General features: G+C 39.9%; 1 protein-coding gene across 1 annotated transcript in view; it reads right to left on the reverse strand.

Annotated features, from left to right (window-relative positions):
* DNAAF9 (dynein axonemal assembly factor 9) overlaps positions 1 to 26,310 on the reverse strand; it is a 643,469-nt gene that overhangs the window by 530,221 nt on the left and 86,938 nt on the right. Inside the window, exon 8 of the mRNA XM_053704320.1 lies at positions 704 to 802. Within this exon, the coding sequence (XP_053560295.1) occupies positions 704 to 802 (99 nt within the window). The remainder of the gene's footprint in view (positions 1 to 703; positions 803 to 26,310) is intronic.

Consider the following 26,310-nt stretch of genomic DNA (forward strand, 5'->3'; position numbering starts at 1 on the left):
AGAGATGTCAGCCAAACTACATTTTTATTAGCCAATTAGAACAAATCGTTAAAACTGATTCAATGAAGGACATAGCTTTATCTTACTAAGAAGAATGTGCAAAAAGTTAAAACATGGCCATCTGTGTTGCATCCAGGGGCATCTGTGCGGACCAAACAATCCCTACAACATAAAAGGTACTGCTGACTAATAAAGACACGCTTGTTACTAATTCAGAGGATTGGTGTTTATGTTAGAATGTGTTATTGTGATTTACTTTATAGTGACACAGTACAGTGCTTTTACAGTCAAAACAATATTAACAATAACATTGGCCCTCTACAGGAAAACTATTTTGTGCTCATATATTATATTAACTACCCAGTGAAATTTAAGAGCTTTCGATCATTTAAGTTAATTTGCCATGTCCAGTTTCAAGGTCTCATGATAACATGTGGTAGCTAAAATATATATCATATCAATCATCACATATAGAACACTTTACACTAATTCCAGATGTGTGAAAATATAAAATGGTCGGCATGCTTTTCCTTTTTAATATTGCCTAAATGTATAGCAGGGGATTGTCAATCTATACAAGATGCCACATTTTAGCTTTTTGTTAGGCTTTGTGTGTGTTAATAGGATATAGCTGTAATTATAAGCAAATGGTACATTTCTGAATTAGATTTTTGACTTTGCGAGAGATAAAAAGATGACATACCTCCCCTGCTTGAGATTCTGAGAGCTCAAGCATATAAGGAATTTCGGTTTCAAAATTTGCAAAGAAGTTGGTCCACTGGTTCTCGAATGCAAGCAAATCCTACAATGATTATTTAAAAAAAAAAAATGGACTTAAAATCATTTCTCATTTATTATGTCTTATTAAACCTGGCAAAGACAATGAAAAACAGCTTCATAATATGTTAAATAAAGTAAGTGTCAATCATGTGCTCATGTGAGATTAAAAAAAAAAGCAGTCTGATATATTAAAACATTACTTGCAATTGTTTTTATAAATGAAAACAAATCAGCAATTATCAAATACATCTAAAATATATATGTGTAAATTATATACATGCAATACAGCTCTTATTTATTTAAAACCCAGAATTAAATTACTTTGAATCAATGTTAATTTAGAAAGTACAAAAATAAAGCAGTAGAAAATGAATAGAAAAATTATAAACTAGTACATATGACAAGCACGCAATCAATATTTTCTTTTTGCAATTTGGGCAGGACCTTTAAACATTGCATTTATTAATCTACTATGAAAACATTTGAATCCTGTAATTTTGGCTAAATGATGAAAACAAGTTCGACTTGTAAATATGTAAAGGTGATGCTTTTTGAACATGACAACTTATTTAAGTGTAATGGAGCCATTGTATACATCAAATACTGCAATGCTTTTAAATGTATGTTGTTACTATGTGTGATTATAATGCATGAAAAGAATGGTTCATTTTATAAAATAAACTATAATACCCAAGAATAAACTATGATTCTTTATGCTGTAATGCAAATGTTGCTTATTACATTGCCAGAAACCACATGACTTATTTTCAAATTACGTTACTTCAGCAAAAGATGACTTAATAATTTTAAACTACAATAAGTTGGGCCAGTTTTTAAGAAGTTTTGTAACTATTTTTCAGCTTCCCGTGCTCTGGGAGTGTAACAGCTAATACTGAAGTGACATTTTAAGTAGAACTTCTGTGCAGTGGTGATCATGAGTGTTCCAGTGCACATATCTTATTGGTTATTTCTGTGCAGTGGTGATGAGTGTTCCAGCTGCACATATCTAATTGGTTATTTCTATACAGTGGTGATCATGAGTGTTCCAGCTGCACATATCTTATTGGTTATTTCTATACAGTGGTGATCATGAGTGTTCCAGCTGTACATATCTTATTGGTTATTTCTATACAGTGGTGATCATGAGTGTTCCAGTGCACATATCTTATTGGTTATTTCTGTGCAGTGGTGATGAGTGTTCCAGCTGCACATATCTAATTGGTTATTTCTATACAGTGGTGATCATGAGTGTTCCAGCTGCACATATCTTATTGGTTATTTCTATACAGTGGTGATCATGAGTGTTCCAGCTGTACATATCTTATTGGTTATTTCTATACAGTGGTGATCATGAGTGTTCCAGCTGCACATATCTCATTGGTTATTTCTGTGCAGTGGTGATCATGAGTGTTCCAGCTGCACATATCTTATTGGTTATTTCTATACAGTGGTGATCATGAGTGTTCCAGTGCACATATCTTATTGGTTATTTCTGTGCAGTGGTGATGAGTGTTCCAGCTGCACATATCTAATTGGTTATTTCTGTGCAGTGGTGATCATGAGTGTTCCAGCTGCACATATCTTATTGGTTATTTCTATACAGTGGTGATCATGAGTGTTCCAGTGCACATATCTTATTGGTTATTTCTGTGCAGTGGTGATCATGAGTGTTCCAGCTGCACATATCTTATTGGTTATTTCTATACAGTGGTGACCATGAGTGTTCCAGCTGCACATATCTTATTGGTTATTTCTATACAGTGGTGATCATGAGTGTTCCAGCTGCACATATCTTATTGGTTATTTCTATACAGTGGTGATAATGAGTGTTCCAGCTGCACATATCTTATTGGTTATTTCTATACAGTGGTGACCATGAGTGTTCCAGCTGCACATATCTTATTGGTTATTTCTATACAGTGGTGATCATGAGTGTTCCAGCTGCAAATATCTTATTGGTTATTTCTATACAGTGGTGACCATGAGTGTTCCAGCTGCACATATCTTATTGGTTATTTCTATACAGTGGTGATCATGAGTGTTCCAGCTGCAAATATCTTATTGGTTATTTCTGTGCAGTGGTGATTATGAGTGTTCCAGCTGCACATATCTTATTGGTTATTTCTATACAGTGGTGATCATGAGTGTTCCAGCTGCACATATCTTATTGGTTATTTCTGTGCAGTATTGATCATGAGTGTTCCAGCTGCACATATCTTATTGGTTATTTCTGTGCAGTGGTGATCATGAGTGTTCCAGCTGCACATATCTTATTGGTTATTTCTATACAATGGTGATCATGAGTGTTCCAGCTGCACATATCTTATTGGTTATTTCTGTGCAGTGGTGATCATGAGTGTTCCAGCTGCACATATCTTATTGGTTATTTCTGTGCAGTGGTGATCATGAGTGTTCCAGCTGCACATATCTTATTGGTTATTTCTATACAATGGTGATCATGAGTGTTCCAGCTGCACATATCTTATTGGTTATTTCTGTGCAGTATTGATCATGAGTGTTCCAGCTGCACATATCTTATTGGTTATTTCTGTGCAGTGGTGATCATGAGTGTTCCAGCTGCACATATCTTATTGGTTATTTCTATACAGTGGTGATCATGAGTGTTCCAGCTGCACATATCTTATTGGTTATTTCTATACAGTGGTGATCATGAGTGTTCCAGCTGCACATATCTTATTGGTTATTTATGTGCAGTGGTGATCATGAATGTTCCAGCTGCACATATATTATTGGTTATTTCAGAGAGATATGGACTTGAATAAAGCAACAAGAGACAAATAAGTGAGACCAGGCTTGCACAATTCAGAATCTGTTGGAAGCAAGGAATACTGCTTAAAAAGGACAGTAAATTCAAAATTAAACTTTCAAGACCTTGCAATTTACTATTATCAAATTTTCTTTCTTCAGGAGCAGCAAAACACTACAATGAGCTAGCTGAATATATATATATATATATATATATATATATATATATATATATATATATATATGCCTCTTGCCATCGGCTCACCCGATATGTTCAGCTAGCAACCAGTAGTGCCCTGCTGCTCCTTTAACAAAGTGAATGAAGCAAATATGATGATAAGACAAGTAAATTGGAGAGGTGTTTAAAATTTTATGCTAAAGCTGAATCCTACAAAAAAATAAGAACCTGGCCACCAGGAGGAGGCAAAGACAACCCAGCCAAAGGCTTAAATACTCCTCCTACTTCCCTCATCCCCCAGTCATTCTGCCGAGGAACAAGGAAGAGTAGAAAAAACATCAGGGTGAAAAGGTGCCAGAAGAATAAAAAATAGACGCCCCACATATAAAAAAATAAAAAAAGACGGGTGGAGAGCTGTGGACTCTTTCCATCGGAAGAAAAGAAAATTATCAGGTAAGCATAATTTATGTTTTTCTTCCTAAATGGAAAGAGTCCACAGCTGCATTCATTACTTTTGGGAAAACAATACCCACTGAATGCCAAAACGGGAGGGTACAATAGGCGGCCCATTCTGAGGTCACCAGGCCTGAAAACCACTAACCAACAAATACCCCACTTCGTCCAAAGCTGAGAAAACAGGAAGGAAAAAGGCCCCAAGGACACTGACCAGCAGATAGCCCGGAAGCCTAGCTAGAGATCGCAACATCAGATGCAACTGAGCCAACAATCCTCCGGGAGACACCGTCGCCCAACAGTTGGTCCCCCAACCACACACCCTTTACTAGTGAAGGGAACCCCAGCCGAAATCCCCAAAGGAATAAGGCAAGGAAGAACCAAATGGAAACAGAAAGGTTACCACAAACTCCATAAAAGGAAAAAATCCGGGTAAGAGCCGGCTAGGGTTGGTAATGGCCGCAATTTGATTGAGCTCCGAGGCCAAAGCTCCGTTAGGTTATTTCATATGGGGGATATTTCAGTTCTTTGAGCCACAAAATTAAGTGAAACGCTCATGAAATGACAGGGAAGTCGCTGCTACTGATTGTCCTGTCATACACGGTAAAATGGCCACGCAGCACAAGATCTGAGTCTCTCAGCGATCAGTGCAGAACAGCAAGCGCCATATTGGAGGAGAGTTATGTGCGCACATTGGAATAGAGCTGAGCAGTAATTTAACAGACCGGCTTGTTATAACATCACACAGACCGGGGCTGCCCAACGAGTACTAACTGTAACATACAGGATAACAAAGGAGATAAACTACAGAAGACAGCATGATGTGAGCACCGGAAATATTTACTAAATTAATACACATAACAAGTGGGGCCTTAAGACATACCCATAATAGAAAGAGAGGATTGCCAAATAGGTATAACGAGCTCCAGGCCGACAGGCAGCATCTTAAACAGATAGGATACACAGAGCACAGGGGGCACATCAGTGTTGCGGCATAGGCCTTAACCAGCCTCACCTGGGGGAAAAAATCTCTCTTGCAAGAGCCAAGTGGCCACAGCTTCTGGATACTAATCTCGGCCTTATTATAGAGAAGCAGGCATTTGATCTAGCTATTAAAGCTCTATTGATAGACCTTGAACAGAAAATGCGGGTATACTTTGATGACCTACACCTACAGCTTCGAGCAAAGGGTGCTACAGATGAAACAAGTCTGCGGGAGAGTAGCCATCTACTGACTGAAGCCCCTGTTACTGCATTTCAGGCTCTAGATCTTATATCAGGATCCTCAGCTCCTTGGGGTGAGGATACTGGGATCTCACAAGGTGACAACCGGTGTGATAATCCAGTTTCAGAGTCAACGGAGGAATGCCGATCAGTTTTTCAGAAACCTTCACAACCGACTACTAAGTCATCACTTACTAACAGGCCTCAGCAAATCAGAGGTATACTTGACTTGTGTGCAGTGCCTACACAGAGCGACGTAACCGCTGTTATTAGCCATCCCAGCCTTTTCTTTATAGCTGGATTTGTGATAGAATGGGAAACTGCAGTGCTTCTTTTACATGTAACCCGGAAAGTCTTACACCTGGAAATAGACCTTACTACTCTCCATAAAACCGGAATTGGGTAACAAATTGTACATTTTCTGCAGAAAATCAGACTGCCCTCCATACTCTGGACTTGTGTTTGGTAATCCCCAGGATTGATGCAGTATTTAACGTTGGATGTTGATAGCACCTTTCCATTTATTATTGTCACACTATTATTGTCTTGTCTCCTTTGCAGTATGACTATGACGGTGATTTAAAGGGACAGTCTAGGCCAAAATAAACTTTCATGATTCAGATAGAGCATGTCATTTTAAACAATTTTCCAATTTACTTTTATCACCAGTTTTGCTTTGTTCTCTTGGTATTCTTAGTTGAAAGCTTAACCTAGGAGGTTCATATGCTAATTTCTTAGACCTTGAAGCCCACCTCTTTCAGATTGCATTTTAACAGTTTTTCACCACTAGAGGGTGTTAATTCATGTGTTTCATATAGATAACACTGTGCTCGTGCACGAGAAGTTATCTGGGAGCAGGCACTGATTGGCTAGACTGCAAGTCTGTCAAAAGAACTGAAAAAAGGGGCAGTTTGCAGAGGCTTAGATACAAGATAATCACAGAGGTTAAAAACATAATTTATGCTTACCTGATAAATTCCTTTCTTCTGTTGTGTGATCAGTCCACGGGTCATCATTACTTCTGGGATATAACTCCTCCCCAACAGGAAATGCAAGAGGATTCACCCAGCAGAGCTGCATATAGCTCCTCCCCTCTACGTCACTCCCAGTCATTCGACCAAGAATCAACGAGAAAGGAGAAACCAAGGGTGAAGTGGTGACTGGAGTATAATTTAAAAGATATTTACCTGCCTTAAAACAGGGCGGGCCGTGGACTGATCACACAACAGAAGAAAGGAATTTATCAGGTAAGCATAAATTATGTTTTCTTCTGTTATGTGTGATCAGTCCACGGGTCATCATTACTTCTGGGATACCAATACCAAAGCAAAAGTACACGGATGACGGGAGGGATAGGCAGGCTCATTATACAGAAGGAACCACTGCCTGAAGAACCTTTCTCCCAAAAATAGCCTCCGAAGAAGCAAAAGTGTCAAATTTGGAAAATTTGGAAAAAGTATGAAGCGAAGACCAAGTTGCAGCCTTGCAAATCTGTTCAACAGAGGCCTCATTCTTAAAGGCCCAAGTGGAAGCTACAGCTCTAGTGGAATGAGCTGTAATTCTTTCAGGAGGCTGCTGTCCAGCAGTCTCATAGGCTAAACGTATTATGCTACGAAGCCAAAAAGAGAGAGAGGTAGCAGAAGCTTTTTGACCTCTCCTCTGTCCAGAATAAACGACAAACAGGGAAGAAGTTTGGCGAAAATCTTTAGTTGCCTGCAAGTAGAACTTGAGGGCACGAACTACATCCAGATTGTGTAGAAGACGTTCCTTCTTTGAAGAAGGATTTGGACACAAGGATGGAACAACAATCTCTTGATTGATATTCCTGTTAGTGACTACCTTAGGTAAGAACCCAGGTTTAGTACGCAGAACTACCTTGTCTGAGTGAAAGATCAGATAAGGAGAATCACAATGTAAGGCTGATAACTCAGAGACTCTTCGAGCCGAGGAAATAGCCATTAAAAACAGAACTTTCCAAGATAACAATTTTATATCAATGGAATGAAGGGGTTCAAACGGAACACCCTGTAAAACGTTAAGAACTAAGTTTAAACTCCATGGCGGAGCAACAGCTTTAAACACAGGCTTGATCCTAGCTAAAGCCTGACAAAAGGCCTGGACGTCTGGATTTTCTGACAGACGCCTGTGTAACAAGATGGACAGAGCTGAGATCTGTCCCTTTAATGAGCTAGCCGATAAACCCTTTTCTAAACCTTCTTGTAGAAAGGACATTATCCTAGGAATCCTAACCTTACTCCAGGAGTAACCTTTGGATTCGCACCAGTATAGGTATTTACGCCATATCTTATGGTAAATCCTTCTGGTAACAGGCTTCCTAGCCTGTATCAGGGTATCAATAACCGACTCAGAAAAACCACGTTTTGATAAAATCAAGCGTTCAATTTCCAAGCAGTCAGCTTCAGAGAAGTTAGATTTTGATGTTTGAATGGACCCTGTATCAGAAGGTCCTGTCTTAGAGGTAGAGACCAAGGCGGACAGGATGACATGTCCACTAGATCTGCATACCAAGTCCTGCGTGGCCATGCAGGCGCTATTAGAATCACTGATGCTCTCTCCTGTTTGATTTTGGCAATCAATCGAGGAAGCAGCGGGAAGGGTGGAAACACATAAGCCATCCCGAAGTTCCAAGGTGCTGTCAAAGCATCTATCAGAACCGCTCCCGGATCCCTGGATCTGGACCCGTAGTGAGGAAGTTTGGCGTTCTGGCGAGACGCCATGAGATCTATCTCTGGTTTGCCCCAACGTCGAAGTATTTGGGCAAAGACCTCCGGATGAAGTTCCCACTCCCCCGGATGAAAAGTCTGGCGACTCAAGAAATCCGCCTCCCAGTTCTCCACTCCCGGGATGTGGATTGCTGACAGGTGGCAAGAGTGAGACTCTGCCCAGCGAATTATCTTTGATACTTCTATCATTGCTAGGGAGCTTCTTGTCCCTCCTTGATGGTTGATGTAAGCTACAGTCGTGATGTTGTCCGACTGAAACCTGATGAACCCCCGAGTTTTTAACTGGGGCCAAGCCAGAAGGGCATGGAGAACTGCTCTCAATTCCAGAATGTTTATTGGCAGGAGACTTTCCTCCTGATTCCATTGTCCCTGAGCCTTCAGAGAATTCCAGACAGCGCCCCAACCTAGTAGGCTGGCGTCTGTTGTTACAATTGTCCAGTCCGGCCTGCTGAATGGCATCCCCCTGGACAGATGTGGCCGAGAAAGCCACCATAGAAGAGAGTTTCTGGTCTCTTGATCCAGATTCAGAGTAGGGGACAAGTCTGAGTAATCCCCATTCCACTGACTCAGCATGCACAATTGCAGCGGTCTGAGATGTAGACGTGCAAAGGGAACTATGTCCATTGCTGCTACCATTAAGCCGATCACCTCCATGCATTGAGCTACTGACGGGAGTTGAATGGAATGAAGGACACGGCATGCATTTAGAAGCTTTGTTAATCTGTCTTCTGTCAGATAAATCTTCATTTCTACAGAATCTATAAGAGTCCCCAAGAATGGAACTCTTGTGAGAGGAAAAAGAGAACTCTTCTTTTCGTTCACTTTCCATCCATGCGACCTTAGAAATGCCAGAACTAACTCTGTATGAGACTTGGCAGTTTGAAAGCTTGAAGCTTGTATCAGAATGTCGTCTAGGTACGGAGCTACCGAAATTCCTCGCGGTCTTAGTACCGCCAGAAGGGCACCCAGAACCTTTGTGAAGATTCTTGGAGCCGTAGCCAATCCGAATGGAAGAGCTACAAACTGGTAATGCCTGTCTAAGAAGGCAAACCTTAGATACCGGTAATGATCTTTGTGAATCGGTATGTGAAGGTAAGCATCCTTTAAATCCACTGTGGTCATGTACTGACCCTTTTGGATCATGGGTAAGATTGTCCGAATAGTTTCCATTTTGAACGATGGAACTCTTAGGAATTTGTTTAGGATCTTTAAATCCAAGATTGGCCTGAAAGTTCCCTCTTTTTTGGGAACCACAAACAGGTTTGAGTAAAACCCTTGTCCTTGTTCCGACCGCGGAACCGGATGGATCACTCCCATTAATAACAGATCTTGTACACAGCATAGAAACGCTTCTTTCTTTATCTGGTTTGTTGACAACCTTGACAGATGAAATCTCCCTCTTGGGGGAGAGAATTTGAAGTCTAGAAGGTATCCCTGAGATATGATCTCTAGCGCCCAGGGATCCTGAACATCTCTTGCCCAAGCCTGGGCGAAGAGAGAGAGTCTGCCCCCCACTAGACCCGGTCCCGGATCGGGGGCCCTCGGTTCATGCTGTCTTTGGGGCAGCAGCAGGTTTCCTGGCCTGCTTGCCCTTGTTCCAAGACTGGTTAGGTTTCCAGCCTTGTCTGTAACGAGCAACAGCTCCTTCCTGTTTTGGTGCAGTGGAAGTTGATGCTGCTCCTGTTTTGAAATTCCGAAAGGGACGAAAATTAGACTGTCTAGCCTTAGCTTTGGCTTTGTCTTGAGGCAGGGCGTGGCCCTTACCTCCTGTAATGTCAGCGATAATTTCTTTCAAACCGGGCCCAAATAAAGTTTGCCCCTTGAAAGGAATATTAAGTAATTTGGACTTAGAAGTTACATCAGCTGACCAGGATTTTAGCCACAGCGCTCTACGTGCCTGAATGGCGAATCCTGAGTTCTTAGCCGTAAGTTTGGTTAAATGTACTACGGCCTCCGAAATGAATGAATTAGCTAGTTTAAGGACTCTAAGCCTGTCCGTAATGTCGTCCAGCGTAGATGAACTAAGGTTCTCTTCCAGAGACTCAATCCAAAATGCTGCCGCAGCCGTAATCGGCGCGATGCATGCAAGGGGTTGCAATATAAAACCTTGTTGAACAAACATTTTCCTAAGGTAACCCTCTAATTTTTTTATCCATTGGATCTGAAAAAGCACAGCTATCCTCCACCGGGATAGTGGTACGCTTAGCTAAAGTAGAAACTGCTCCCTCCACCTTAGGGACCGTTTGCCATAAGTCCCGTGTGGTGGCGTCTATTGGAAACATCTTTCTAAATATTGGAGGGGGTGAGAACGGCACACCGGGTCTATCCCACTCCTTAGTAACAATTTCAGTTAGTCTCTTAGGTATAGGAAAAACGTCAGTACTCGCCGGTACCGCAAAGTATTTATCCAACCTACACAATTTCTCTGGTATTGCAACAGTGTTACAATCATTAAGAGCCGCTAAAACCTCCCCTAGTAATACACGGAGGTTTTCCAATTTAAATTTAAAATATCTGAATCCAATCTGTTTGGATCAGAACCGTCACCCACAGAATGAAGCTCTCCGTCCTCATGCTCTGCAAGCTGTGACGCAGTATCAGACATGGCCCTAGTATTATCAGCGCACTCTGTTCTCACCCCAGAGTGATCACGCTTGCCTCTTAGTTCTGGTAATTTAGCCAAAACTTCAGTCATAACAGTAGCCATATCTTGTAATGTTATCTGTAATGGCCGCCCAGATGTACTAGGCGCCATAATATCACGCACCTCCCGGGCGGGAGATGCAGGTACTGCCACGTGAGGCGAGTTAGTCGGCATAACTCTCCCCTCGCTGTTTGGTGAAATTTGTTCAAATTGTACAGATTGGCTTTTATTTAAAGTAGCATCAATACAGTTAGTACATAAATTTCTATTGGGCTCCACCTTGGCATTGGAACAAATGACACAGGTATCTTCCTCTGAGTCAGACATGTTTAACACACTAGCAATAAACTTGCAACTTGGTTACAATCTTATTTAACAAAAACGTACTGTGCCTCAAAGAAGCACTAAACGATTAAATGACAGTTGAAATAATGAACTGAAAAACAGTTATAGTCTCAATCCTTAAAAACAACACAACTTTTAGCAAAGGTTTGTTCCCATTAGTAAATTAACAATAATTAAATTTGAAAATAAAAATTACAGAGCAACGTTTTTTAATCACAGTCAATATATAAGTCTCACAGCTCTGCTGAGAGAATCTACCTCCCTCCAAAGAAGTTTGAAGACCCCTGAGTTCTGTTAGAGATGAACCGGATCATGCAGGAAATACAAGAGTAACTGACTGGAAATTTTTGATGCGTAGCAAAGAGCGCCAAAAACGGCCCCTCCCCCTCACACACAGCAGTGAGAGAGAAACGAAACTGTCACAATTAAAACAAGTAACTGCCAAGTGGAAAAATAATGCCCAAATATTTATTCACTCAGTACCTCAGAAAATGCAAACGATTCTACATTCCAGCAAAAACGTTTAACATGATAAATACCTATTAAAAGGTTTAGTGTACTTTTAACAGAGTAATTCCGGTGAAATACCATCCCCAGAATACTGAAGTGTAGAGTATACATACATGTCATTATAACGGTATGGCAGGATTTTCTCATCAATTCCATTCAGAAAATAAAAACTGCTACATACCTCAATGCAGATTCATCTGCCCGCTGTCCCCTGATCTGAAGCTTTTACCTCCCTCAGATGGCCGAGAAACAGCAATATGATCTTAACTACTCCGGTTAAAATCATAGTAAAAACTCTGGTAGATTCTTCTTCAAACTCTGCCAGAGAGGCAACAACACGCTCCGGTGCTATTGTAAAATAACAAACTTTTGATTGAAGTTATAAAAACTAAGTATAATCACCATAGTCCTCTCACACATCCTATCTAGTCGTTGGGTGCAAGAGAATGACTGGGAGTGACGTAGAGGGGAGGAGCTATATGCAGCTCTGCTGGGTGAATCCTCTTGCATTTCCTGTTGGGGAGGAGTTATATCCCAGAAGTAATGATGACCCGTGGACTGATCACACATAACAGAAGAAAGTATATTATTATAACTGTTAGTTATGCAAAACTGGGAAGTGGGTAATAAAGGGCCTTTAACGTAATTTGAATTACTTGATGCCTGTGGGGAGGTATCCAATTCTCTAATCCCGGGATTATTTTACAATTCTGCAGGCTCACATAAAATACTTAACATATATCATTTAATATACTCCCTAGGCAACTAGTCTGTTATAAATCTGATGCTGCCATTATAATTTAATAGCTGGCCTATTCTAACCTCCTTTTCATCACAAGTGTCTTATCTGTGGCCAGGACAATTCACTACAACCTAGTCAGTTATTATAGCCAAAAAAGATAGGCTCACTAACTGATGACCCCTGCTCCCAGTTCTTATTGCTAAGCTTTGTATTTTACTGTCAGGGGCTTTGCATAGGTCTCAATACAGTAGTTTTACACACTCTCCTCTCCCCGTACTGTTCTAAACACTGCCCTGTGGTAGTCATTCCATCCGCAGGTTTTAATTCATATTGATATAATGCTATGTTAAATGGGTAACAATATTGAATCTCCTGTTTAAGGGGCCTTTTTACATTGTATCCCTGAAGAGAGCTGCATAATAAGATAGATATGAGATAGCAGTTCTTTGGTGGCTCTATTATTACCTCGGGGCCCAACTATATAGCAACGGTAGTTGGGGAATCTGTAATCTCCACCTGCACAAATGCACTGGTTCACTTTGCAATTTATGTCAGGAAACCATAAACCACAAATCATGCCCCTCTCTCCTCCATATACCTCACAAGGTTAGCACAATATCACAATAAGAGCAGGTTTACTCAAACCATAAACAGGTAGATTCTCATATCAGAATAATGGTCCAGTTCAGTAAATACGTTATGTTTTAGTTTCTCACTGTACCAAAAATTGTTAATTAAGTTAAAATGTTCAACAGGATATAGCCTTCATCACCATATACCCTTTTGGGACAGCCTCCCCCTCATAAGTAGTGGAGTTTGGGTTCCAGGTGGCCTCCCCTCACTTGCAGGTTCCTTTTACTAAGTTGCATTCTCTGACACAGACTTTTCTTTGTATAGTTTGTTATATAAGCTTGTAACGTTTAAGTTCCTCTCCCAACCTTACTGACATATCCTTAAATCCAGTGGGGTGCCTTACCTATACGCTAGTTGAAAAATGTTGATTTGCTCAGAAATGTTAACAATTTACAATATATTGCACTCTAGTGGAATAAGTATGATGTTTTAGTGCAGGGTGTTATGTTCAAAACTATACTATTATAGATTAATATATCAGTATCATAATTATTTATTAATACCACAAGTATTGGGATTCAAGTTATATGAGACTTTTCATATGTCTGAATTTATTACCTTGCTCTAGATATAGTATAGCTCACCCTCCACTTGTAAGCAGCTTTAGGGTTTTCTGGACCTCTATCTCTTGTATAAACATGTAACCCCTTCTATACTATATATCACAGTGTTTCATGGTTACATTAATAGGTTGAGTCTATTTATCACGTGTCTTCTTACATATTCAGGTATAAAGTGTCAACTGGCAATAATACAGAAGACTATGTAATGTTTTTATATATTGCATATTGAGATTCATAATAGATAGCTGTATATATCTTTTGGAATCCTACGTTTCAAGAGGGGAAGATTGCTACATACCGGTTTTCCCTGTTATCTTACCCTTCACCTGCCTAATGAAGAACCCAGGAGAGTACTTTATGTTTATAGAGCTAATTTATGTTATGCTATTTTTAGTGTGTCAGATTATTTTCACCCTCTGTGTATCATAATTGTGAGGGCATTGGTATATTATATGTTGTCTATCTCTGGATATTTATTGCTATACTATCTTAAGGGTTAAGCTTGGTACTACTCATAACATCAGTACCCTTTAATTGTCCTCCAATCTGACATCCTTGCTAGCTCCGCCTCCCCCTCCCCTTCCCCATTGTCTCATCTAGAGCGGCTCTTGCCCGCTGAAATTCCCTCCCCCAAAAATCCATACTGCCAACTCCCCCTTTTGCCTCAAATTCTTCTTTTGTTTATATAATTTAGTTTGTTTCCCACTGCAAAACGGGGACCACTCTTATTCCTTTCAGAATATAAAAAAGAGGTTCTATTCCACACTATATATAAATCTCCGGGACATACCAGTCCAATTTATTTTAGACTTTTTCTCTCACCTACTAGTTCTTTATGGTAGGTTACTATATCCTATTACAGATTAGTAGAATAGTAGATGACAACGTCATAAGCTCTATAGGCACAATGTTCACATTGTTTCACAGTTTTTTCAGAATATCTGCCTAGAATTATAATAGATTCGCCTTTCTACTTTATCTATATGTTAAGAACGTATGTTTCACTGGTTTTACTGACTATGGGTGTCTTTATCTGTAACATCTTGTAAATCCTCAATAAAAAATGTATTTAAAAAAAAAAAAAAAGGAAAAAATCCCAAATCAAACCAAGTTCGCAAGACCTAAATGGGTCCTGACAACAAGGGGAGGCAACGCCCAATCCAAACAGAAACCACAAGGTTTAGAACCAGGTAGCAGAACAGGGAAAATGAAATTTATGCTTACCTGATAAATTGATTTCTTCTACGATACGAAGAGTCCACGGATTTCATCCTTACTTGTGGGATATTATCCTCCTGCTAACAGGAAGTGGCCAAGAGCACCACAGCAGAGCTGTATATTTAGCTCCTCCCTTCCCCTCCACCTCCAGTCATTCGACCGAAAGTTATAGGAAGAGAAAGGAAAAGCCAAAAGGTGCAGAGGTGACTGAAGTAAATAAAAACTATAATCTGTCTTAAATTGACAGGGAGGGCCATGGACTTGTCGTATCGTAGAAGAAATTAATTTTATCAGGTAAGCATAAATTTCCTTTTCTTCTACAAGATACGACGAGTCCACGGATTTCATCCTTACTTGTGGGATACAATACCAAAGCAACAGGACATGGATGAAAAGGAGGGACAAGACAGAGACCTAAACGGAAGGCACCACTGCTTGAAGAACTTTTCTCCCAAAAACAGCCTCAGAAGAAGCAAAAGTATAAAATTTGTAAAATTTTGATAAAGTATGAAGGGACGACCAAGTCGCAGCCTTACAAATCTGTTCAACAGATGCATCGTTTTTAAAGGCCCATGTGGAAGCCACAGCCCTAGTAGAATGAGCCGTAATTCTTTCAGGAGGCTGCTGTCCAGCAGTCTCATATGCCAGGCGGATGATACTTCTCAGCCAAAAAGAAAGAGGTAGCCGTAGATTTCTGACCCCTACGCTTTCCAGTATAAACAATGAAGATGATTTACGGAAATCCTTCGTTGCCTGCAAGTAACCATGTCCAGGTTATGTAACAGACGCTCCTTCTTAGAAGAAGGATTAGGACACAAGGAAGGAACAACAATTTGCTGATTAATATGCTTATTTGAAACAACCTTAGGAAGGAATACAGGTTTGGTACGTAAAACCAACCTTATCAGAATGAAATATAAGAAAAGGCGAATCACACTGTAACGCTGAAAGCTCAGAAACTCTTCGAGCAGAATAAATAGCAACCAAAAACAGAACTTTCCAAGATAACAATTTAATATCTATGGAATGCATAGGTTCAAATGGAACCCCTTGAAGAACACGAAGAACTAAATTCAAACTCCAGGGAGGAGTAATAGGTCTAAATACAGGCTTAATTCTAGATAGAGCCTGACAAAAAGACTGAACATCTGGTACATCTGCCAAACGTTTGTGAAACAAAATTGACAAAGCAGAAATGTGTCCCTTTAAGGAACTTGCTGATGACCTTCTTCCTACTATAAAACAGGAAAAGAGAATGACTGGGGGTGGAGGGGAAGGGAGGAGCTATATATACAGCTCTGCTGTGGTGCTCTTTGACACTTCCTGTTAGCAGGAGGATAAATATCCCACAAGTAAGGATGAAATCTGTGGACTCGTCGTATCTTGTAGAAGAAAAGGTTCTCCCAACATCCTGCAAAGGATTGGCACAGCTAGCTAGCACACGATCAAGGCGCAAAAAAGCTGCAGTTGGTTTCAAAAAGCAACCCTTCACTTGCCAGGCAGCAAGCCAACCAGCGCCTAGGAACAATTGAAAACGGAGACCAAACATCATCCGAACTCAGAACACTGAAGTATTCAGGCAAAATTACATGTAGCAAACCCAGACGAAGGTAAACACCTGAGTCAAGAACACGCAGCCATCCTCAGGGTGACACAGAAGAAATACTTGCTAGAAGCGGCTTGTCAGGATATCTGTGAGTATTATTAAATCATATATATATATATATATATATATATATATATATATATATATGTATATGTAATTATATTTATCTACACATAGATTTATTATAAGACCAAGAACTCATTTTTATTTGTGAAACTGTTTGTAAAACAACCCCATCTCGTTCTGAAACACAGATTTCAAGAACAAGGGAATTGCTTTCAAAGGTTTCCTGCCTAAGGTGTGAAGTTAAAGTTCCTATCAGACAACCCCCTTTTTCCCGAATACAATACATCCAAGCTAGGTACAAAGGGATAAACATTTGGTTCAGTTAGAAAAAGGCAATCTATTTTAACGAGATGTTCACTATATGGCTCTGTTTAAAGTTGATTTCCTGCCCAAGATGGGTAATAAACTTATCAGACCCCTGTAAAGAACAGTCGCTAAGTCTGGGAAAAATCTCTTTGAGGCTTAAGCATATTCAAAAATTGATTACCCCTGCTGTGTTTGAATACACGAAGCTCAGACATACGTTTCAAATGGGAAAATAGCAAGAGCTGATTACCCCTGCTGTGTTAGATACACAGCTGTACTGAGCCAAGCAGAAACACATATATTGTAACTGAAATTAATTTTAAAATACAAACTTGTATACTTTTCAATACTGTATAAAATGTATAAATATCTATATATAGATCTGGGAAAAGCAATTCAGATTTGTAATAGATTAAATAACAATAGTAATAATCCCATATTGAAATATATAACATACATTTGTTTTTCTGTCTTCCAGACATCTAAGAGACAAAATTGGGCTAATGGATGCTGGTGCAGAGTTGCCATATCATATGGTTCTGCACTAGATATTTATGTAACTTTAGATACATCTCTCAGGATATTCTAATTAGAATGTATAGGGAGTCTATATAAATGTTTTCTATTTTTAACATAGAATTAATACTATACTAGTGTTTGGTCTCAAATTGTACATTTTCAATTGTAGTAAATGGGATATATATGCTGACCAGAAAAGTTTATTAATACAAAAAATTTACATATATTTAATGAACACTCTGAGATGAGGTATTTGGACTGTTAGCAATGTTTACGGTGAGACTGCATTTGTGGTTGTTTGCTGCCCCCTAGGGATATAAAAATGGTATGACAGCCAAATGGATTGACTACTTGAACACATGCAAATCCAACTGAACCAATGAGAGGGACAACCTCCGAGGGCCAATGAAAAGACAGCTCTATTAAGGGCCTATCAAAATTATCACCAATGATTAGAATAAGAGAAGGGTGGGGTATATCACATGATAAAACATTCATGCAAGGGGATATAGAAAAAAAAAAGTATTTTGTCTGCTAACTTTTGACTGAAAACTTTGCTGCCATTTTTGGGACACAGTCACTATAAGCAAAACCTGGGACTAACTTCTTGATCCACATTGCAATACCTTTCTTCATATGAGATGACCTGAATCTATTTAGAAAAGCTGGAACATTTAATTTTGTTCATGTGGTGATGTATGACTGTTCTATATTTTTAATATTTTAGACAAAGGTAGTCTAAGACTATAGTCAGATTGCAGCTATATAGATATATTTTAGGATTTACCTTATTGTAGATAAATAAGAATTTATTTCAGCTCAGATAAATTGGCATATAAATTGGCTGTTAATAATCTATATATCTTCAGGTGTTTTAATTAGAGTTATATAGAATCATTTGTGGTCTAAGTAGCTTAATTATATTTGTCTGGAAGTTAACATTTCATACCTTGGTATCTCATTTTGATATTTTAATGCAACTCTGATTTGGGAGATTATTGCGAATAAGGTAATTTGTAAAGGTATATAATTGAATGTGTTTATAACTTTAATATAAAGAATTTAGGAATAAAATATTGATTTTAATTGTTTTGTATATGCATTTTATGGGGGGTTTGTTTTAAAGAATAATTATTAAATAAATTGTATTATAGCCCGGCCATATACTGAGGCTAACAAATTATAGAGAGCTAAACCTCCACTTCTGAAGGCACACTCTAGGCAGCCGAACCCGCCAGACCTACCCATAGGTCTCGAAAATAAAAGGAGAGCCCAGACCCTCAACGAGAACCAGTGTGCCCCCAAATTCCGAGAAAAACAACGGATCTCAGGACTCATCTCCAGCCGGGCCAGCCCAAGCATCGGCAGGTCTGAAACCAGGGGACCAGAAAAACCCCAGCTCAAAGAACGAGCGGAAAAATGGCACAGCCATTACAACAGTGCTCAGATGCCAACCCGAAACACCACATGGAGACAGTCAACAAGGCCGTAGACCTAGAGATCTAGCTAAAGGCCCAACATAGACTGAAGGCGGATCCAGCAACTCTCCAGATGGACAGAACAACACAGAAAGCGTACTTCTCTCCGAAATAGGTTAACACGTCTGTCCCAACCTCCTGAAGACAGGAGAAGCCCTAAGATAGGGACCACACATCCGAAAGGATATAAGCCCCTCCCCCCAAAAAAGGGGGCTGGCAAAAGGGCTGGAAGGATAGAGTACCTGCCCCCAGGACACAGTCATAAGCTGGACCAAGAGAACAAATCTCCAACGCCATGACCTGGAAGGAAACCCCTGAAGATTTTAACTTCCTATCACACAGACAAGGTACCATAGCTGCAGTGGTTCCCCAGAGAACCCATTGCTTGCAGAGCAGTAAAGCCATCCCACTCTTTCACCAAACCGACCAAGGGAAAGCGACCAATAGGCGTAGGGCAAGCCCAAGGGAAATCAGCACCAAGAAAAACCTGGCCAACTGAACCAGTTCAACTAGCCAAACCAAAGGACACAGTCCAAGTTTCCTGAAACTGGGGAACCACGGACCAGCTCTAGATCCTAACAGTCCGATACAACTCGCAACAGGATCCACAAAGGAAACGCTGAGTGACAACCTCAGCCACCGGAAGAACCAGAGGGAGGAGAGGTCCGAGCCCCCAAACAAGAATCCGGAAATCCCCCGTCTGATATAAAAACCAGACCCCCGGGAGCTAACAATACAATGTCCAAAGGAAAATGGATAACGAGAAAAGCAAAGAACGAAACAAGGTCACTAAAGCCCCAGGCGGAAACAGTCAAAAAACGACCAAGAACAAGGGGATACCTCGAGGACAAAGTAATTTGAACAAAGGCTAGCCTCCACATCACCCCCATAAAATCAGAGGAGAAGATGAAAGAAGGATGCGGAGCATCCCCCAGTCCAGGGGAAGAAACCCTAAACAGAGCGCAAGGAGACCACACTGCCCTTAGCCCTACAAAGGAACCAACTCCCGAAGGTAACCAAGTCCCCCTAAGAAACGGACAAAGCCAGAAAGGTCTCAAGAAGAGAACCACAGCAGAAACAAGTCCAAGGACAATTCCAGAGCCTTAGAAGGCCAAACCGCCCAAAACGGTGGTAAGGATGCGCTAAGCCCTTAATCCTCCCAAGAGAGGAGAGAAATTCTAGGCCTCAAGGAGATCGGAAGCAAAGAGAGTGACGCAGCCGAACTCCACTGACCCAGTCAACCAGATTGAAGGCTGAATTAAGGACTGACACAATCCTCCCTGAAATACGGACCCAAAGGCTCCTTTTAGAGTGCTTAGCTGAACTTGTAAAAACATAAATTTATTTAAGAACTTACCTGATAAATTCATTTCTTTCATATTGGCAAGAGTCCATGAGCTAGTGACGTATGGGATATACAATCCTACCAGGAGGGGCAAAGTTTCCCAAACTTCAAAATGCCTATAAATACACCCCTCACCACACCCACAATTCAGTTTAACAAATAGCCAAGAAGTGGGGTGATAAAGAAAGGAGTAAAAAGCACCAACAAAGGAATTTGGAAATAATTTATACAAAAAAAATCATAACCACCATAAAAAGGGGGCGCCTCATGGACTCTTACCAATATGAAAGAAATTAATTTATCAGGCAAGTGCTTACATAAATTATGTTTTCTTTCATGTAATTGGCAAGAGCCCATGAGCTAGTGACGTATGGTATAGCAATACCCAAGATGTGGAACTCCACACAAGAGTCACTAGAGAGGGATTTTTTCTGCTGAAAAAATAAAATCCACAACCAAAAAAATAATTTTTTTCTCATAAAAGAAAGAAAAAAAACTTAAAACATAAGCAAAAGAATCAAACTAAAACAACTGCCTGAAGAACTTTTGTACCAAAAACTGCTTCCAAAGAAGCAAATACATCAAAACGGTAGAATTTAGTAAATGTATGCAAAGACCAAGTTGCTGCTTTGCAAATCTGATCAACTGAAGCTTCATTCCTAAAAGCCCACGAAGTAGAGCCTGACCTAGTAGAATGAGCTGTAACTCTCTGAGGCGGGACTTGACCCGACTCCAAATAAGCCTGATGAATCAAAAGGTTTAACCAAGATGCCAAGGAAACGGCAGAAGACTTCTGACCTTTCCTAAAACCAGAAAAGATAACAAATAGACTAGAAGGCTTCCTGAAATCTATAGTAGCTTCAACATAATATTGTAAGGATCTCTCCAAAGAATTCTTAGGATTAGGACACAAAGAAGGGACAACAATTTCTCTATTAATGTTGTTAGAATTCCCAACCTTAGGTAAGAATTTAAATGATGTCCGCAAAACCGCCTTATCCCGATGAAAAATCAGAAAAGGAGATTCACATGAAAGAGCAGATAATTCAAAAACTCTTCTAACAGAAGAGATGGCCAAAAGGAACAACACTTTCCAAGAAAGTAGTTTAATGTCCAAAGAATGCATAGGCTCAAACGGAAGAGCCTGTAAAACCTTCAACTCAAAATAAAACTCCAAGAAGGAGAGATTGATTTAATGACAGGCTTGATACAGACCAAAGCCTGTACAAAACAGTGAATATCAGGAAGCTTAGCAATCTTTCTGTGAAATAAAACAGAAAGAGCAGAGATTTGTCCCTTCAAGGAACTTGCAGACAAACCCTTATCCAAACCATCCTGAAGAAACTGTAAAATTCTAGGAATTCTAAAAGAATGCCAAGAGAATTTATGAGAAGAACACCATGAAATATGGGTCTTCCAAACTCGATAATAAATCTTCCTAGAAACAGATTTACGAGCCTGTAACATAGTATTAATCACTGGGTCAGAGAAACCTTTATGACTAAGCACTAGGCGTTCAATTTCCATACTTTCAAATTTAATTATTTGAGATCCTGATGGAAAAACGGACCTTGAGACAGAAGGTCTAGCCTTAATGGAAGTGACCATGGTTGGCAACTGGACATTCGAACAAGATCTGCATACCAAAACCTGAGAGGCCATGCTGGAGATACCAGCAACACAAACGATTGTTCCATGATGATTTTGGAGATCACTCTTTGAAAAAGAGCTAGAGGCAGGAAAATATAAGCAGATGGTAACACCAAGGAACTGTCAACGCATCTACTGCTTCCGTCTGAGGATCCCTGAACCTGGACAGGTACCTGGGAAGTTTCTTGTTTAGATGAGAAGCCATCAGATCTATTTCTGGAAGACCCCACATCTGAACAATCTGAGAAAACACATCCGGATGGAGGGACCACTCCCCCGGATGTAAAGTCTGACAGCTGAGATAATCCACTTCCCAATTGTCTATACTTGGGATATGAACCGCAGAAATTAGACAGGAGCTGGATTCCGCCCAAGCAAGTATCCAAGATACTTCTTTCATAACTTGGGGACTGTGAGTCCCACAATGATGATTGACATATGCCACAGTTGTGATATTGTCTGTCTGAAAACAAATAAACAGTTCTCTCTTCAACAGAGGCCAAACGAGAAGAGCCCTGAAAATCGCACAGAGTTCCAAAATATTGATTGGTAATCTTGCCTCTTGAGATTTCCAAACCTGTTGTGCTGTTAGAGATCCCCAGACAGCTCCCCAACCTGAAAGACTTGCATCTGTTGTGATTACAGTCCAGGTTGGACGAACAAAAGAGGCCTCTAGAAATATACAATGGTGATCTAACCACCAAGTCAGAGATAGTAGAACATTGGGATTTAAGGATATTAATTGTGATATATTTGCATAATCCCTGCACTGGTTCAGCATACAAAGCTGGAGAGGTCTCATGTGAAAACGAGCAAAGGGGATCGCGTCCGATGCTACAGTCATGAGACCTAAAACTTCCATGCACATAGCTACTGAAGGGAATGATTGAGACTAAAATTGGTTTCAGCTTGTCGGAACCTTCAATCGCCTCTTGTCTGTTAGAGACAGAGTCATGGACACTGAATCTATCTGGAAACCTAAAAAGGTTACCTTGTCTGAGGAATCAAAATAACTTTTTGGTAAATTGATCCTCCAACCATGTCTTTGAAGAAACAACATTAGTTGATTTGTGTGAGATTCTGCAGAATGTAAAGACTGGGCTAGTACCAAGATATCGTCCAAATAAGGAAACACCGCAATACCTCGTTCTCTGATTACAGAGCGTAGGGCACCGAGAACTTTTGAAAAGATTCTTGGAGCTGTCGCTAGGCCAAATGAAAGAGCGACAAATTTGTAATGCTTGTCTAGAAAAGAGAATCTCAGAAACTGATAATGATCTGGATGAATCGGAATATGAATATATGCATCTTGTAAGTCTATTGTGGACATATAATGCCCTTGCTGAACAAAAGGCAGAATAGTCCTTATAGTCACCATTTTGAAAGTTGGTACTGTTACATAACGATTCAAAATTTTCAGATCCAGAACTGGCCTGAATGAATTTTCTTTCTTTTGGGACAATGAATAGATATGAATAAAACCCCAGACCCTGTTCCTGAAACGGAACTGGTATGATTACCCCTGAAAGCTCCAGGTCTGAAACACACTTCAGGAAAGCCTGAGCCTTTACTGGATTTGCTGGGATGCGTGAGAGAAAAAAATCTTCTCACAAGAGCTCTTACTCTGAATCCTATTCGGTACCCTTAAGAGACAATACTCTGAATCCATTGATTTTGGACAGAATCTGCCCAAATTTTTTGGAAGAATCTTAATCTGCCTCCTACCAGCTGAGCTGGAATGAGGGCCGCTCCCTCATGCAGACTTGGGGGCTGGCTTTGATTTCTTAAATGGTTTGGATTTACTCCAACTTGAAGAAGCTTTCCAATTGGAACCAGATTCTTTGGGGGAAGGATTAGGTTTCTGTTCCTTATTTTGTCGAAAGGAACGAAAACGGTTAGAAGCTTTAGATTTACCCTTAGGTCTTTTATCCTGAGGCAAAAAAACTCCCTTCCCCCCAGTGACAGTTGAAATAATTGAATCCAACTGAGAACCAAATAACTTATTACCTTGGAAAGAAAGAGATAGTAATCTAGACTTGGATACCATGTCAGCATTCCAAGATTTAAGCCACAAAGCTCTTCTAGCTAAAATGGCTAAAGACATAGATTTAACATCAATTTTGATGATATCAAAAATGGAATCAAAAATAAAATGATTAGCATGTTGAAGCAAGCGAACAATCTTAGACAAATCAGGATCCGTTTCCTGTTGCGCTAAACTTTCCAACCAAAAAGTTGATGCAGCTGCAACATCAGCCAAAGAAATTGCAGGCCTGAACAGATGACCAGAATATAAATAGGCTTTCCTTAGATAGGATTCAAGTTTCCTATCTAAAGGATCTTTAAAGGAAATACTATCTTCCATAGGAATAGTTGTACGTTTAGCAAGAGTAGAAATAGCCACATCAACTTTGGGGATCTTTTCCCAAAACTCCAATCTAACTGCTGGCAAAGGATACGATTTTTTTAAACCTTGAAGGAGGAATAAAAGTACCACCCGGCCTTTTCCATTCCTTAGAAATCATATCAGAATTAGCATCAGGAACTGGAAAAACCTTAGGAGTAACCACAGGAGGTTTATAAACAGAATTTAAACGTCTACTAGTTTTAACATCAAGAGGACTAGTTTCCTCAATATCCAATGTAATCAACACTTCTTTTAAAAAAGAACGAATATACTCCATTTTAAATAAATAAGTAGATTTGTCAGTGTCAATATCTGAGGAAGGATCTTCTGAATCAGATAGATCCTCGTCAGAGGAAGATAATTCAGTATGCTGTCGGTCATTTGAAATTTCATCAACTTTATGAGAAGTTTTAAAAGACCTTTTACGTTTATTAGAAGGCGGAATGGCAGACAAAGCCATCTGAATTGCATCAGCAATAAAATCTTTTAAATTCACAGGTACAGTATATCTTGTACATTAGATGTTGAAGGAACAACAGGCAATGTACTATTACTGATGGACACATTCTCTGCATGTAAAAGCTTGTCATGACAACTATTACATACCACAGCTGGAGATATAATCTCCACAAATGCACTTAGCTTTGGTAGAACTGTTATCAGGCAGCAGGGTTGCAACAGTGGTTTCTGAGACAGGATCAGATTGAGACATCTTGTAAATGTAAGAGAAAAAACAACATATAAAGCAAAATTATCAATTTCCTTATATGGTTTCAGGAATGGGAAAGAAAAATGCAAACAGCATAGCCCTCTGATAGAGAAAAAGGCAAGAGGCATATAGGAATGGGGTTTTAAATAATGAAAATATTAGGCGCCAAGTATGACGCACAATGCAAACAGAATTTTTTTGGCGCTAACAACATCCGGAAATGGCACACTCGCGTCATTGAAGACGCAACCTTGTGAAAGGAACTCGGCGTCAACTAAGACGCTGGAAATTACAAATTTTGCGTCATTGAACGTAATTTTGCGCCAAAAAATCTTTCGCCAAGAATGACGCACTATACTTTGGCATTTTGTGCCCTCGCGAGCCTAATTTTGCCTGCGAAATTTAATGAAAAACAGTCAATTTGAAAAAAAGGCTATACCTCAGGTAAGAATTTTTTTTTAAATGCTTTTCCCAAATATGAAACTGATATTCTGCAAAAGGAAATATACATAAACCTGACTCATGGCAAATATAAGTACAATACATATATTTAGAACTTTAGATTAATACATAAAGTGGCAAACCATATATGAGAGGATCTTAAGTAATGAAAACATACTTACCAAAAGACACCCATCCACATATAGCAGATAGCCAAACCAGTACTGAAACAGTTATCAGTAGAGGTAATGGAATATGAGAGTATATCGTCGATCTGAATAAGGGAGGTAGGAGATGAATCTCTACGACCGATAACAGAGAACCTATGAAATAGATCTCCCATGAGGAAAACCATTGCATTCAATAGGTGATATTCCCTTCACATCCCTCTGACATTCACTGTACTCAGAGGAATCGGGCTTCAAAATGCTGAAAAGCGCATATCAACGTAGAAAATCAAGCACAAACTTACTTCACCATCTCCATAGGAGGCAAAGTTTGTAAAAACTGAATTGTGGGTGTGGTGAGGGGTGTATTTATAGGCATTTTGAGGTTTGGGAAACTTTGCCCCTCCTGGTAGGATTGTATATCCCATACGTCACTAGCTCATGGACTCTTTTACATGAAAGAAAAAAAACAAGAAAACACACAAATAATAATGTGAGCACTCAGTGCCCCACTGGACCAACCAGGCAGAACAGGCGCCACGTGTCTGAATATGCCACAAGACAGAAGATCTGAATCCCAGCAGGACCAGCCGCAGCTGGGGTCAAAACTGTCAAGTTGCCTAAACCCTCCCTCAGAGGGGAAGGTAGAACAGACAAACATAGGACTAAGAATCGATCCCAGAAGTTCCCGAAGGAAACACATAATCGAAAATAAAAAAAAAAAAAAGACATCCTAACCGAATAAAAGAAAACATAAGGCAACCCGTAGGTTAACGCCCAGGAAGAAAACAGGCATACCCGCAAGGCCAGCCAAAC

Source organism: Bombina bombina, chromosome 2 (assembly GCF_027579735.1).
Source record: "Bombina bombina isolate aBomBom1 chromosome 2, aBomBom1.pri, whole genome shotgun sequence".
Taxonomy (NCBI): Eukaryota; Metazoa; Chordata; class Amphibia; order Anura; family Bombinatoridae; genus Bombina; species Bombina bombina.